Here is a 17,422-nt window from a genome sequence, read left to right on the forward strand (position 1 = left end):
ATGGCAGGATTATAAATTCACCTCTTGAGATCAGTGACCTACAAGTCTGGCATAGACTAGTTTCAGAGGAATCTGACTTTATATGACTCAGCTGAGCCAAAAAGAGCTGAGGCCATGTGTGTCCTCGTAAGAAGTAGTTACACCAAAGCAGGTGTCTTCAGCCTTCTTGTAGCTCAGTGTTACCTTGAGCTTTTCTGGATCGAATCACAAATCAAATCACATCAGTCATAGCATGGACAGATCTGAGAGACCCAGCTGTGTTCAGGCCAGAGATGTACCCACCAGCAGCCAAGCCTGATTTGGACCTATCATGCAGGTGCAGAATAAAAAGAATAATAGAATGGTTTGGGTTGGAAGGGACCTTTAAGATCATCAAGTTCCAACCCCCCTGCATTGGCCCGGACACCTTCCACTAGACCAGGTTGCTCAAAGCCTCAACCTGGCCTTGAACACTTCCAGGAAGGGGGCATCCATAACCTCCCTGGGCAACCTGCTCCAGTCTCTCACCACCTTCACCATGAATAATTTCTTCCTGATGTCTAACCTAAATCTATCCTTTTCCAGTTTAAAACCATTACCCCTCAGCCTATCACTGCACACTCTTGTAAAAAGTCCCTCCACAGCTTTCCTGTAGGCCCCTCCAGGCACTGGAAGGCTGCTATGAGATCTCCTTGGAGCCTTCTCCAGGCACTGGAAGGCTGCTATGAGGTCTCCTTGGAGCCTTCTCCAGGCACTGGAAGGCTGCTATGAGGTCTCCTTGGAGCCTTCTCCAGGCTGAACAGCCCCAACTATCTCAGCCTGTCCAGTGTCATTCTGCCCAGGAGATCCTTTATTTTCAATGTGAGCTACCACTGCCTTCTCTCTGCATTGGATTACCACGTTTTTTGTCAAACTCTCAATAAAATGCTGCCCCTTTGAACAAGTCTGCAACATGTCTGATACAAGATGAATTATCTTCAGCTCCAGACATTGTGTTCCTATACCTCTTGAACCACTCTGAGTACACAAACTGGAAGAAAATACCTTGATCTAAATATCTGCATCTCTTTCACAGATTAATTGCTTTGTCTGCTAAAAGCAGACTGATGGTCTGGTGGATTGAAGACTGCCAGGTAGGCAGATTCCTCTGAACTGCACATCTTCCCAAATTCTCACCCTGCTTCAACATTTCCTACCATGCAATAGCTTTTCTAGAAGAAATAAACCGCAATGCTGTTTGCTAACACAGCAATATGTGAATGCTCTGTCTTGAAGGTTTGTAATTCAGCTGTCACTTCTTAAAAAAGCTTATTATAAACACATCAATATACTTGTAAAAATAAATAGAGATTAGGCAAAGCAAAAGCTTGGGAGGGAGTCACATATCATCTCCTGTGATCTGGATCCTCACTACAGACCTGCATGGGTGCAGGGAAGAACCTAGAGCTGGGGCAATCTCAGCCTACTCAGGTCTCCTTCCTCCCACAAAATCATGCATCTCATGTAATTTTGCTCCATACAGCCATCTCAAACTGAGTTTTCAGCACAGCCAATGGATGGGATCTGCAGTTTGAGAGAGGACACTGCAGTCCACCTTTGCTGATGAAGAAACACACCTGTGGAACCAAACCCCATGTGAAACATAGCTGCAGAGAAGGAGCCAGCTGTGCTCACACCAGACAAACACAAAGAGCGCAAGCCTCAGAAAATGTACAAAATAAGGCAGAATGAAATACAGATACAGAGGAGGGGAGACAGAGGTCACTTGGCTGTGGAACAGGGAGTAGCTATTAGTAGCACACTGTTCCAGCATTTTCTAGGCCTCACTGCAAAGGAGTGAAATATGGGGACAAGACAGCAAATACTATTAATGATACAGAAGACAAGGCAGAAAAGTTAACCAAACCTCATTTTTGGAATTTGCAGAAATATGGATCCCAGTAAGAAGGGAAATTTGTGGGCTGCATGTTGAGATCGCTCCCAGATTCACATAAAATGGGGAAAAAACCCCAAAAAACAAAAGAACCCAGCAGATTAACCAGCCAGTCCAATGCTTGAAGCCTGGCTTGCCAAGGGAAAAAGTAGTTGGGATTTTTCTGTTTGGGCTTTTTACTTTCATGTTTGATAAACAGGGAATTTACTTAAAATCAAAGTTTTAAAATGTTTCTAATGTTTCTTACATGTGGAAATGGCTTTTTTTCCACATGCAGAACTTCACTAAACACATCCACAAATTTTTCATTACAGATAAAAGCATGTTGGAAATTGCTGTGCACACACACACACAAATCTTTACAAAGTCCACTAGAAGTAGAAAAACTATTCAGAAAAACACCAAACACACACCAAAAAGGAAAAAAACCCCAAACAAAAAAAAACAAACCCAGGCAAGTAGCAGACTTCTACTGCTCAGTAAAGACTTAAATATTCTCTTAGAATTATCATTTGGAACCTTTGCTGGAAATAGGCTCTCAAGTACATTTTGAAGCTTTGATCAAGGACTGACATATACATCTATCAAGAATTCTTCTATCATATTAAAATTGTTGGAGAAGCTCCAAAACAGGGGAAATTGCCTTTCCCACTGCATTCTCCTCTATGCTGACCTTCTACAGCCTTGAGAAGCAGTACAAGAGCTCGTCTTCCTCTCCCTCTGTTGAGACCAGTCTTTCAAGCCCTCTGAAGAGAAGGTATGGTTGCCAAGCAGCTTTTTGTGGCTCAGTCAGCAAAGCCACACAAGTCAGCATGCTGTCCCTTGCCATCTATTGTCCTAAGTCTCTCTCTACTAAGTTTAAGTTGAGCACTTCAAGGGAAATCCAGCCTCTGAGGTCTGGGGGAGTTTTGTCACTGGCACTGCTGCACCAGGACATCAGTCTGAAGGACGTCTATGAAGTTAAGAGAAGCTCTTGGTGCTTTGCAGGTTTCATTATTTTGATGGCCAGCCACAAAATCACATCACTGTGTACTTAGCTTTAAGCTTGCAAATCCTCTGAAGCACTTGTTTCATCAGGCAGGACAGTGCAACACAACAGTGGACTTGGGGGTGGTCTGGTGGCTCCTGAAAGAGGAGGCTGGGAAAAAGGAGGACAGTGAACCCCAAACAGACAGCCACCTCTGGTCACACCACCAGACATTTGCCTGCAGACGCTTAGAGCTAAACTAACAGCTGGATTTGATTCAGAGCAGGAACTGCCACCTCCCCATTTCTGGGTGCACGGAGGCACTTTGAAGACTGGGACATGGGGGAGGGCTGCCACAGGAGAGGCATTGGCATTCACAGCACAGGTCATGCCCACATGGAGCTCTGTTTTCCCTTCATCTACTAGACTGCAAATGAATAATCATTTAACCACATTTGTTATTTAAATAAGGCCAAAAAACCCCCATAATTATTGTGATAATCACGGCACTGTGAAACCTGTAACATATAAATCCAACTGTTGACCTTAAAGAATTCCAGCTCATTACACTTCCACATGGTAAAATGGAGCAAGCCAGCACTGCAGAGGGCAGCTGTGGTGGCACGTTAATTCTGTGTTGTAATGAGCTCCTCGATAAACCTCTGCAATGCATTTTGTTAACATCTACCTGCTGTCATTTTCTCCTTCACCACTTGATTCCTCTCCAAGCACCTGAGAAGACTGCCTGACTTTAATCAAAGAAATATTTAATAATGTCTTCAGAGCTTGGAGTGTGCCAGAGTCCTTTCAACTCTTCTAACATCTTTGAAGTGATGATATGCTCCTGGGACCAGCCTCTGGCTCACAGCCCTCAGGAACACCAGGAAAACTCCCTTTGGTAATGAGTTATGTACTGCATGTTCAACCCATACATCAGCATTGCCCAAGGCTGTGTTCTCAATGCCATAACCCCCTTCAAGAATCAGGACCAGCTGAGACCCATCACTACTGGACTGCCTGGGACAGGGAGAGCAATACTTTCTGGTTTGGGTCAGGGTGAAATGGATGGGAAATAATGCTGTGAGGTAGCTGAAAGCATTTGGCTGAAGGGAACACCTTGCAGCAGGAACACTGATGGTATCTGAAGGCTGATGACAAACACTCACTCTGCTCTCAGACATCCCAGGAGGTTCACTGCAGACCTGGTGAGGGAATCCCACCTCTTCCTTTATGCACCAGTCAAGAAACAATGTTAATCAGCCTTGGCACTCCAGAAATGCTTAATGCCACACCTGACTCTGCCTAATGCTGTCTCTGCCAGGCAAGCACAGGGAAGCAGCAAAGCTCTGAGGGAGCCAGAGGGCCTAAGAAAAATAAGTAACTTTGTTACATGAAGTCCACATTTGAGTGTTTAGGTTTATGTCTACTTGATGCATTTGAACCCCGGGTTAGAACAATGCTTAACCCCATGCCCAGCTCAGAGCCAGCGTCTCTGTGCTCTCTCCACTCAGAACAGGAATACACTGAGTAACGGAGCACTCCTGCAAACCCCGTTCCTAATTTGTCACACAAGGTCAAGATACAGCAGGACATTGGACTCTTTCAAGCAGTGCTGGTGTTCCTTGCCAGCACATTGTATATCCTTATGGCAAATGCACCTACAGGCAAATGGAGCTGCTGCTGCTGAGGGCTCAGCAGGAATGCAGCTACCAACAAACACATGGCCACGCAAAGAGCACAAGAGATGCAGTCCTCCTACCTTCTCCCACAGGAATGAAATCCATAGTAACCAGAAATAATGGCCCAATTTAGTAAGTTAGTCACTGCATAGACATGGAATAGAGGCTGTCCCTGCCCTCTGCCACCAGTGCCACACCAATGCTGTATGGCATTGTACCAGGGAACCCTCTGGGCTAGTTCCAGTGCTGCAGCCCACCTGGGAACCAAGTGCACTGCTGCACCCAAACACAGTGTCCAGGACTGAAGCCAGCTCAGGGGCCTTGATGCAAAACCATGTAATGCAGGGCCCTTCTGAAAGCCAGACAGACCCCAGTGGGAAAAGTGACTTTCTGGGAAGTGTCTCAGAGAGGGGAGAGCATGCTGGGGCACCACTGCAAAACATGATTCAGTCTTAATAACTGGTAGGCAGGTTTCTCAGCAGTATGTTACACCAAGTAAAAGTCAGCTGGAAAATGTATTACTCAGTGTTGCTATTTACTCATTATAACAATCAGCATAACATCCTTCCGTACGTCTTCCCAGAGCCATGCTCCGCCTGTGGCACATCAGCTGTGACTGGAAGCAAGGACAAGCAAGTTCCACTCTAGGCTAAAGGAAGAGGAGGAAAATAGGAAACAGCAAAAACAATTGATAAGAGACAAACAAGGGGCAAAGCAGAACCAGAGAACAGGTACCAGCCCTACTGAATATCAAACATATGCAATTCCCTGCATGCTACACTTTCAGTGTATGGGAAACTCCATAGTGACTGCAAGAGCTGTGACAAGCACCTCTCATTCCAACAGCAGGGGGTACCTCTGCTCTGGGCAAGGACAGGGAGGAGCTGGAAAATTAGTAAGAGTTTGCTCTGCTGTAAATATGCTGTGCTCACAGGTAGGCAGGCATTTAGCAGAGTTGGTCAGGATATTTCCGCTGGGCAACCTCACACCTCAGAGGAGCTTTCAAACAACACTACAATGAAAACCTAGAGAAATCTGGAGAGTGACAGTATGAATTGTGGCTGCTTAAGTGGTAAGGAAGACAAAAAGGGCTGTGGCATCCCCACTGGCTTTCCAGTTGCCCTTGAGGAATTAATTTTTACTATGACCAAGAGAGTGAACTCTGAACTAGAAGAGAACTGTGATCCCTGACAGACACCAAAACAGGCAGGACTCAACTTCAGAACACATTTTGACCATTCTACATAACATTCATTCCCTCCTCCCTGACCCACAGTTTTATACAGCAAACAGCTTTCCCCTTCCTGCTCAGAGCTCCGTTCCAATCAGCTGAGGGCTTCAAGGAGGCTATTGCAGCTAGACCAGCACAAACTTGTGTAAGAGAAGGGATAGCCAGGCCCTTTGTTTTTAGAAGCTCAGCACTGGCCTTATTGATTCCCATTGCCAGTCTTTTCCCATTTAATCCTCTTTGAATCCTGTAATTCACAAAAGTTGAAACACTCTGCAGAGGTAGTATCTCAGATTGACCGTTATTTACACAGTGCCAGTTACTGTTACTAACTTAATAAACAATCTTTATTCTGCTATTTTAAAAGAGGTAATAGCTACAGCCTGCATTAAAAATACCTTTCACACTGTAAAAAATAAACAAAGCACCACAGACAGTGGAGGAAACACCACAGGCTACAACTTTTCTAGAACCACACACCAGTTTCCCTGATCATAGTAACTCTTTTGAACCCTCACACAATCCAAGGATCTGCACATTGCTTCCAGTTCCCCTTCACAGAACACATGGTAATAGCGGTGGAAAACAGGGCTGATTTCTTGTGATTCCTTGGAGCCAGCTGGAAACAACTCTGTGTCAACACTTCCCCCTTTCTTTTTAGTGCCACCTTTCAGGTGCCAGGGAACCAGCACATCCTGAGAGTGAAAGGAGGTTCGGTTAGTGTGAACAGGCAGTCTGGAGTCTGCTACTGGCTTTGCACCACCGCCTTCATCCTTCGTGTCACTAAGGAGTTGGTCAGAGCATGCAGAGTCCTGGCTACTGCTGGCAGGCAGCTGATCACTAGGTGGTCTCTGGGCTGTGCCAGTACTGATTTCTTCCTCTTTGTCTCTACTACCATTCTTTTCCTTAAGGTATTTAGACTTCTTGTTTTTGTATTCTTGTTCCATTGCCCAGACATAGATGAGTGCTGTTCCACCAGGTCTTAGAAGCCGGGCTAGTTCACGGATAGTAGCCAATCTCCTCTCCTGTAACAGAAAACCAAAAGTATGAAGCTAGTATATAAACAAAAAGACAGGAGAATGGAATGGCAGCAATTCCTCCTTACTGTCACTCCCCAGGATACAATAAAAATCACAGGAATTTTTTCCATTATTAATTTTCATTCATAATACAGTCCATGACTATGCACAAGGCAAGACCTTTTCCTGATCATTTTCTTCTTTCCATTTAAAAACAGTGCTGTGCTAAGCAGGATTTCTTGGATGTTTCAGCCCAGCTGGAAATGACATGCCTCTTGACGAAGCTTGTTCAATATCCAAAATCCCAAATTCAGATCTACCACACCTGATGACACACTTCTTAAGGTTTCAGCTGAAGAGTCTGATTTATAGCTTAGACACTAGTCCTCTGACCACCCAAACAGATATATCAGCCTTCTCCAAAACAGACTTCTTCCTACTTTTTTATATTGCATTTGGAAATGCTGCATTTCTGGTATGGAGAAATGACTGAGCCCTACCTCAGATTAAGGCTTCGTGGTCTAAAAACTTGTTACAATTGCAGTTTCTGCCAGGAGAAGCTTTACACAGCCCAGAGATACAGCAGAGCAGCAAGTACCTAACATCTCTGCTGCTCTTTGCAGGTGGCCAGTGAAGGCACAGATCAAAAAAACACATGAGAATCCACTCAAAGTCTGAGCCAGGAAATAACCTATCTCTTGACTCCCAAAGCAGAGCAGACTCCCATGTCATTAATTGTAAGCAGACAAAAACAAAACACAAACACCTGGATCAAAGTGCCAGTAAGAGCAAGGGCACCTGACATGCAGAGGGAGAATGTGGAAAGTCTAAGCAGCAGCACAGCAGCTTAACTCTGCTCTGACAACTGCTTACACCAAGCACAAACCTTTGATTTTCAACCCCATTTGATTCTTCCTTTTTGCTTCCATTAGCCCAAACTAATATTTTTTTTATAACATTAGTAGCTGTACAACAGTACAGTGGAGCACAGAGAGGGGGAACTGACCGCTGTTGAGAAATGGTGGATCACAGCAATGGAAATGCAGGCGTCACAGGAACCGCTGTGGATCGGCACCGCCAGGGCATCGCAGACAAAAGCCTGGAAATTCTTCTCTCCACAAATATCCACCAGGTTTTCGCTGCGATCACAGCCAACCTATAATAGAAAGCGTTTCATTAAGCTTTTCACAAGAGGATAATTACAAGACTCAAAAATGATTTTCACTTCATGCTTACAGTAACAGACTGTCATCACAGTCTCCTATTGAGGTAACGCAGTTAAAAAAATGAGAGCGAGTGTGAGAAAACTGTCTTAAGTAAGAGGAATATATGGTTCCCAGGTATAGGCAAAAAGAAAATAAAAATTGATGCTTACAACTGTCTGCCAACAACTGAACACCAGCAACTGTCCACTGCAAACTTCTACACTGCCAACCCTCTACCAAGACAACTGTACGTGGATAGGCAGGTGGAGCTTGTTCAGCACCACGAACAAAACCTGAGGGAGCAGGCGGCTCTGCACACAGTGCTCTGCATTTTGCAATGAAACTGAATTCTAACTTGAGTACATGTATTCAGTGAGGAGTGGCATTCCTCAGGGGTTGGTACTAGGACCAGCACTGTTTAACAGCTTTATTGGCAATGCTGGCAGTGGAATTGAGTGCACCCCTAGCAAGTCTGCTGATGACACCAAGCTGTGTGGCATGGTTGACACCCTAGATGGAAGGGAGGCCATCTAGAGGGACCATAACAGGCTTGAGAGGTGGGCCAGTGCCAACCTCATGAAGTTCAATGAGGCCAAGTGTAAGGACCTGCACAGGTAAGGGCAATCTCAAGCAAAAACAGAGGTTGAGCAGAGAATGGATTGAGAACAGCCCTGAGGAAAAGGGCTTGGGAGTCTCAGTTGATGAGAAGCTCAGTGTCAGCCAGCAATGTGTGCTTGCAGCCCAGAAAGCCAATCGTGTGCTGGGTGGCATCAAAAGAAGTGTGGCTAGCAGGCCAAGAGAGGTGATTCTGCCCCTCTACTGTACTCCCACCTGCAGTGCTGTGTCCAATTCTGGAGCCCCCAACACAAGAAGGACATGGAGCCCTTGGAGCAAGTCCGGAGGAGGGCCATAAGTATGATCAGAGGGCTGGAGCACCTCTGCTACAAGGACAGGCTAAGAGAGTTGGGGCTGTTCAGCCTTGAGAAGAGAAGGCGCAGAGGAGACCTCATAGCAGCCTTCCAGCACCTGAAGGGGCCTACAGAAAAGCTGGGGAGGGGCTTTTTACAAGGGCTTGTCATGGTAGGAGGAGGAGGAATGGATTTAAACTAAAAGAAGGTAGATTTAGATTTGAAGATTAGGAAGAAATTCTTTGGTGTGAGTGAGGTGAGACTCTGGAACAGGCTGCCTAGTGAAGCTGTGGATGCCCTATCCCAGTAAGTGTTCAAGACCAGGTTGGATGGGGCTTTGAGCAACCTGGTCTAGTGGAAGGTGTCCCAGCCCATGCAGGAGGGTCAGAACTAGATGATCTTTAAGGTCTCTTCCAACTCAAACCAGTCTATCATTCTAAGTGCTCAGGTACAGTCCTCTTTACCTTCAGTGTCACAATCCACAAAAATTTAAGCACAAAAAAAATTTCCAAGGTTCTGTACAGCCCAAATGAAGCGATGCCTAAGAACCATTCCAGGATCTTTCATAAAATGTTTATTTTTTTCCCCGCTTTGAACCTTGCCCAGTATCCATGTCAAAGATGGTAAGAAAAAGCACCTAGAAAGTTTTTTACATTCTTGTGTAAAAACAATAAATCCAAACTATCAAGACACCCTTCTGAAAGAACAAATAGAGCAAGACATGCAGCACCCTCATTTTTATGCCTATCATGCACACTGAATACTCAAACCAAAGCCCTGCTACTAAGTCATATATCAAACTCAGCTTGCATGAGAATATTACATTTATTTTGGTTTTCAATGATCAGCAGCAAGTAGATAGCTGAGAACAGATTCAGAATCCTAAATAATTACTGCTGACAGTGTTTACTGCATTAGACAAAAAAGAATACTAAACCACTCTTGATGCAAGCAGAATAGCAAATAACTTGCTCTGGTTAATCAACCCAGCAGAGGCAACAGTACCACTAAAATTAAAAATATCTTTTGCAATGATTAGTGAAGATATATTTTCCATCACAATTTTTCATTTTATCAGTTCAAATTATTTTAGCTTTCAGTCTACCATCACAGTTTTGAAGAAAATCAGGATTCTGTTCCAGTCATGTCCTGAAAGCTTCCAGGTGAACCGCTTCCTAGTCAGGTCCCTGAATTTCAGTCCAAAATAAATGAAACTATGGTGAAAATGCCAGCCTGATAAGCCAAGATAATCCTCCACAGAAAGAGTACTATGAATATTGTCCTGACAATTAGCTCTTAACAGACCTGAAAAGATCAATGCTAACATTGCTTTCTTCCCCTTTATATGTTGGCCTCATCTTTGCATTTACTGAAGTACTGAGTGAACAGTGTTATGTATGAATTAAAAAAGCAAACTCTTGTTTACTTGGAAACAAACATAAACCCCCATCATTTCACGCTGGAAGCCAACCAAGGTGTCTTCAAATTATTCCCATCATGGAATGGATTTAGAAGACAACCTGCATGTTAGAGATTCCACGCCTCATTACCAGTGCCTTCAACTACGTTTGCAATTAAGACATGCAATTAGCATGCAGTATTTGATAAAACTCAAAGAAGCAAATTCACTGCTGGCAGAAGGAAGGGGAAGAATACCTGCAACTTCCACTGACAACAAGATTTCCCAGAAATAAATGTTTTGGCCCCCCAAGTCTATAGTAAAAATAGGCCGGATAATGGAACTCAATTCTTGCCTCCCAAAATGACCTTGAGAAGGACTACACTGTATGTTGATGAAATCCAATGAACTGAGAAGGAAAACAAAGGCATGAATACCAGAATGTGAAGTCCTCATTTGCATTTAAATTATATCAAATAATTACGAAGTCAGGCTTACTTGTATTGTCATCCTTCATCCAAAGATTCTGTTTCATAATGAAAACAGAAACCTTGAAATGGATCTCTTTGAAATGTATGGCTGCTCTGAAATAGGTATATTAGACTAAAATTTTACATGGTTTTAAACGTAAATGTTGTTATAGGTGCTATGCATATTTACATAAATGCTGAACGTAGGGAGTCACCACAGATATGCCTGGTGCTGCAGCTACAGCAATTTAGCAACCTGACTAGAATTATCTCTGTATGGTATTTTCAAAGAATTATAATCACCACATTCTTGCATTTTGAGCTTACAAGAAACATGCATTCTTTATAAAACAAAATACACTGGTTTCAGTCCCTTAAAAACAGTAAGCTAGCAAAAAGCAGCTAACTTCAGTGGTGCAATGCCACCTTACAGCTGGAAATAGAGCCTAGCTATGATTTTTATGAGTACAGAAAACATTTACAGCAAGGGGCAGAGACCCCCAACTCAACTCTTCCCAGTTACTGATTTCTACATTCTGAAGCACATGGAAGCTTTGATCTCATGCAGACACAGAAGATACAGCTGTTTACAGAAACAGCTCAAAGGAATGTTTTAATTTAGAACAGATCTACTTTTCTCTCTCTAATTAAACATGCAATACAAACATATTAAAGAAATTTCAAAATATAACTGCAATGCTTTAATTTTTGCCTGTTCATATCTCCAATTTCGATGCTCAGCATAGGATACTGTCCTTGGTGGCATCTCTTCTATAAGAGTGGAGAAAGGTAGACAAATCACTATTAGTTCAGTGTCCAAAACCAACAGAATCTACTACATCATTTGGTAAGTCGAGTTAGTTCTTATTATCTGTGAGTCTTCTTAATAATTTATTATACCCATTTTCCAAGTTTTCCAAATAAAATTCCTTGTTCAAACCCCCCAATTTCTCATATGTATCTCAAATAGCATGGTTGATGATTCAGCTGAATCCATCTCTTAGCAAGTCCACCTTTCAGCAACTTGTTCTACACCTTTTAGTGTTTCCCCAAAGGAGACTGGCTTCTCAGGTTTCTCAGATTTTATTCCAGGCAGCCATTCCCACATCCCTGCCTTTTTTGCAGGCACTTCCACCCCTCTCTTCACTGTTTTTTTATGATGTGAACAATGGCTTTCAAGATCTCCAGTGGCCACTGACACCTATGGACTCAGGCTCAGAATCCACTTAGATCTATCTGGATAAACACTAACTGCATCCACCTCTTGTTTTAAGCCAGGAAATCTGTATCAGTAGGCCTGCAACTTCGCAACTAGAATCCCAGCAAACACAAAACTTGTAAAACAGGAAAAAGCATGTTGTCATTCTGGCATGCAGCACCTCTCTTTAGGGCACACTGGGTAACATAAACATTTAACCTAATGGAAGTATCAAAAAAAATACTAGGATAAAATAGGACAAGAGAAGGGAGAAGCAAATGTAACTGATTTGTCTGAGTTTGCAGCAGCTCTGTACTAGATTCCTGGGAAGAGAGTAATACAGACAGATATACCATCCTGCTCCTTTGCATTCCCAGGCACCTCCACCGCCAGGAGTAGCTAAACTAAGTTTTACATTTTCTCTTTAATGAAGAGGTTTGGAATAGATCATTAGGGGGCAACAGACAACAAATAACTAGCTTGGTTTATATGGTACTGCAAATCTGCAAGAGATAAAACCTCTCACAAGCTTAAATAAAGATATGTAAAGACAGGTCAATGTTGCCTACCATTATATGTTTTCTTTTTATGTTATCTCATTATAACTAACTCTATCTGGTAGAATTATTTCATTTAAGTATCTGGACACCTGATTGATTCAGCACATTAGAAACTGATGAAGAAAACAACATGTAATTCTGAAATCCAGCCGCCAAACAGAATTATGTGGCTCCCTGGAGAAACACATCAGCTGTAACTAATAGCATGAGAGCTTCAAGGAACCAAATTGCATTCCAGCAAACACATACATAGAAAGAGAGAGACACCAGCACAGCCACAGCAAGACAGACAAAGCTCCTTGCCCCAGTCAGTCTGAGTCAGGTCTTTAACATTTCTTTCACATATTATTTTGGTTTTCCATTGCATAGAGTCAGTGTCTCTGTGCAAACAAAGTGCTACGTCTCAAACGTGAAGTTCATTTCTCAATGACAAAGCCTCAGAACCAAGTTGAGCAGTTCAGCTCTCATTCTGGTTTTGTGCTTCTATTGCCCAGCTCCTTCTGAGATCTCTTCATTTTGTATCTCCCATCGCTTTAATGATTCCTACTCTTGAGAGAAAATGGCAGGTAAGGTTCCTATGCCTCATGATCTGATCACTAAATACATAGTGAACTCAACTTCCGCAAGTTAGTTTTGTTTTTCCTGCTTTTATCCACTACAAAGTCGTTTCAATAGGAATTTGTTCTCAATCAACATGGACCCAGCATAACTAAAACCCACCCACCATTATGCAACCATACCACAGCAAATCTTCATCCTCTATCTCTTTACCAAACCCTGGCAAAATCAAACTTGTACACAGTTCCAGCAGATCCCAGTTTGGGGCAGTAATGCAGAAAACAGAGGCGCACATCATGCTAAAGGGTGTCTTACAAGCTCGTGTGAAATACAAGCAACATTACTGATGGCCTTTGAATGACATGCACTACAGAAACAGGAATGTCTGTATGAAAGGAAAGCATTTGGGCACCTACACTGCCCTCATTTTTGTTCTTAGCATCAATATTCTGGCAAGGAGAGAAACTTCTTCATATATATATAAAGAAAAAATATCTACCTAATAGTATTTTCAGTTATTTATTACTGGATTTCCCATGAGTTTATCAGTTCAATTACAAGTGTAAAGCCACAAAACTGAAAGGCTTCAATGTCTTTGACTCACACCCTACCACCAGGATGCTGAACATTCCTGGGGGGATTTACACATCACCACACCTACCTCAATGCTGGAAACCTGGAGACAGAACTAAAGCTCATAAAAATTGATGAGATACATTGCAATGATGTCAACTGGCTCTGGAATGAAACCCTTGTGGGTGATGGGGGATGGGTAAGGCTGAAATGTAGCATTCTGTAAAAATAAAGGCCCTGCTTACAGATTTTAATATTGTGCTTGAAAGCACTTAGGTATAAACAGTTAATAATTTGCCAAAACAAGATTTGATGGAGAGGGGATTGTGCAAAAAACCCCAAATAAATCCTAAAATAATTTCTCTCTTTTGCTTTCATTCAAATAATAAAAAAGCTGTGAGAGACAGAAAGAGCAATCTGAAACTTTACTAAATTTAATCTGTCTCCAGTCTTTGTCCTAGCTACATCAGACTTGGATTCCATCTCTTGCTAAAACATTCTTAAGCTGCATTTCTGTTTGTCATGAAATTGCTGTTCTTTCACTGTGTCAGAATAATGCAGCCATTACAACACTTACTTTCGTTGGGCATAACGGGACTCACATGTATTTCATTGTCACACAATCATATTCAAGTAGATAAAGCTGTGTGTCATCATCCAAAGAAACTGAAGCAAATCCAACAGTATAGGCCACAGTGGAGACATTTTCAGACAATGCCTGGAGATTAAAACCAGCTACCTTAGCTTTGATGTACCATTGGCACTACTACTTAAAGTATCTTATCTAAAAATGTACAGTAAATTTATAGCACAGTTTGCCTTCAGGAAGTGTTTGCCTCAGGTTTTCAGTATTTCTAAGTCAAAACACACCAGGCTATGTGGCTGTAATGGCAGTGCTCTATCCAAACTCCAAGTAACTTCCAATTTCACAGCATTGCTTTATTGCTTCTTTCCCAACAGGACCTGGGCTAAGAGCCCTAGTGCACTGTGCATAAAAACTTACCAAAAGCCAAGCAATTGCTGTGACAGAAAGGGTGCAGCAACGTATTAAGCTTCTGCCTGGATTTTACGCCCCCACATCAAGAGGAGTAAACGAGGGATGAAACTGATACCCTACATCTAGAGAGTACTTCTCCTCATCCCAATGACACACCTGATTAACAAAGCATATTCTTTAACCCCTCACCCTTGGATCCATGCTCAGTTCCTGGAAAATGGAGTAAAATATGAAAAACAGCTCTGTATAATCAGATCTTTCTGTTGAGCCCTAGTAAGAACCCAGAAGGACAACAAAAAAGTGGGAAAGACTGCTCCTTTCTCCCTCAGATTAGAAGAATCATTGAACAGGCTGATTCATCCAACACAGTCACCACAGCAGGAAGGTGGGCTTCCAGTCATGGTATCAGATGTACCAGACAGGCACATCGCTAACACTTGTTCTACAGTACTTCCTATAGAAGAGTACAGCAAGGGAACCAAGGTAAAAATCCCATTAGGAAATATATGAATAGTAGTTTCCCATAAATCCAAATCCACAAAATAAAAAACTCACATCAGTCACTTCTGCAGTCACAGAAATAGCAAAGTGTTTAAAGTAGTACCTTGCTTCAAATAATAGCCATTACCAGTTGTTTTAGAGAAAGATGCACAAAAAATAATCAAGACACTTCACTCCCTAAAAAGCTGACCATAAGAAAAATGTCTTGTTAAATCCTGTCTACTGGCACTTTCCTTCAGGACAAGTAATGAGGCTTTGTATTACCTATGAACAAAGTGATCTTGTGTCTATTGGAAGAATCAGACCCAATCCCTATGACTGTTCAGTGCTTGGCTTTCTGGCCCTTTGTGACAGTGTGATCCCTCTGATAAATGGCACCAAATGTGCCCAAAGTATTTTGTCTTCTCAGCAGAAAACAGACCGGTGCAGTTTAGCCTGCTCCTAAACCATCAGGTCCCCTTGGATCATCTCATCCTCACTAGCAAAAACTACTCGTATCCATGCTAGGTGTTCTAAGTGACACCCACTGCTAACCCTTCATCAGTACTGAATGACATTCAACAGCCCTACCTTCCTTTATGTCCAAAGCACTGTAACACCACACTCTTCCTCTCACCTACGGTGATTTGCTTTTCTTAGTCTTCTTCAGGTACCTTGTCAAAAGTTTAAAAACACCTATAAATACAATATACACCATTTTTTCTTTAACCACACTGACACATAAAAATAAGAATAGTAGAAAGAAGTCACATCTGTCCTCCTGAGACTCTGTGCTAGCTTGTAGAAGAAAATTAGCAAATGCAAAGTCTAGAGTCTGGCTCCAACCAAGAAGAACTAGTTGTCATCAGTAGAAAAGAAAAACATCAAGGGAGGCCGACTGCACAATGCAATTCCCAGATTCTGTTTTTCAGCTGTCTCAATTGCTTCTTTAAAAGTTTCCTCCCTTTCACTGTTATTTTTCACATTTTGGATTTCTCCTGCAGGCACATACGAAATGAGATAACTCTTAAAGTAAGGAAGAAGAGGAGCTGGCTTTCATTTGACCACCAGTAGATAGTGATCTTTCTTTTCCTTGGTTGCTTTACCTGTGGGCTCCAAAAGACAGACTGCTCCTGGCAATTTCTCAACACAGCATCTTGCAGAGATTTTGCCTTAAAAGCCTTCCACAAACCTACACAACAGCAATTCACCAAATTCATCCTGTGACCAGGTGACCTTCATGGTACCCTGATAAAACTTTTCTCCTCTCTAGTTAGGTTTGCTGTTTTTTCTTATAGGAGTCAGGAGTGACAGACTGAAATGTACTGAACATTAATAATTATTTTCAGGCCACAGCAGCCAGGCATAAGCATGCCTACTTATAAATCAGTTTATTTTGTTCTAACTTATAAAAACAGTAATGGAAACAAATCCATTACTAACACAGGCAAGGCTGTAAATAACAACTTATGTTTTATAGCTCAATATAAATAGCAGGACAGAAACTCCTGAAACAGACAAACAAGTCTGACTTCTATTATTATTAATTAATGTTTTGCCTTACATAGATGTTTTCAAGCCTGATGGATTTCTGAGTTTCACAGTACAAGCACATGAAAGAATCAGACAATTCTGGAACAGGGGAGAGCAGTTACCATAATGCACACCTCTCAGAAAGATTTATTTCAGGTAAAAACAACTGAAGTTTGACCATTGCAAAAGTCTTTGAAATATTTGCAATAAAAACTTATTCTTGATTCATATTTGTATGTGCTTAATGTCTCCCTGATAGGAAGGAGAGAAGTATGGATTGTGAGACAAGAAAGGTGATGAGAAAATCAGCAAGAATGATGCCAGAACTGTTTAAAAGTGAAAAAAAGGAAGTGAAAGACCAGAAATCTGTGCTGAAATTGAGAGAGTCCCCCATGAATATTATGTTGGCATATTTACTAAGCCTAAACATCACAAACACGACATCATTCAAAAACGAGCCATGTCACCAGGGCAAAGGGAACTGAAGAGGATATATGAAAATAGTACTGCCCATGAAGATATCAAGGACATGTACATTGCATTCCCTACCCACCAGTCAAGTGAAAAACTTGTTGGAAGCATTCAAACTGCCCAACCATCTTCCATTTTAGTAAGCCTATTTAACAACAAGGAAGGCTAAAGCATCTGTTAAAATTTTTCAATCCACTGCATTACTAATATTTTAATGAACATATTTTGACTTGCAAAGCAAAACTGGCTTTGAAAAAAGAGAAGG

General features: G+C 42.2%; 1 protein-coding gene across 2 annotated transcripts in view; it reads right to left on the minus strand.

Annotated features, from left to right (window-relative positions):
- Positions 1 to 6,111: 6,111 nt before the first annotated feature.
- The window catches only part of ALKBH8 (alkB homolog 8, tRNA methyltransferase), a 48,871-nt gene continuing 37,560 nt past the window's right edge, over positions 6,112 to 17,422 (minus strand). For both annotated transcript variants that reach the window (XM_051608925.1, XM_051608916.1), the window contains exons 11-12: positions 7,812 to 7,961; positions 6,112 to 6,811 (exon numbers count right to left, since the gene is read on the minus strand). In XM_051608925.1, the coding sequence (XP_051464885.1) occupies positions 6,242 to 6,811; positions 7,812 to 7,961 (720 nt within the window). In that variant the 3' untranslated portion in view covers positions 6,112 to 6,241. The remainder of the gene's footprint in view (positions 6,812 to 7,811; positions 7,962 to 17,422) is intronic.

The sequence above is a fragment of the Apus apus genome, chromosome 1, assembly GCF_020740795.1.
Source record: "Apus apus isolate bApuApu2 chromosome 1, bApuApu2.pri.cur, whole genome shotgun sequence".
Taxonomy (NCBI): Eukaryota; Metazoa; Chordata; class Aves; order Apodiformes; family Apodidae; genus Apus; species Apus apus.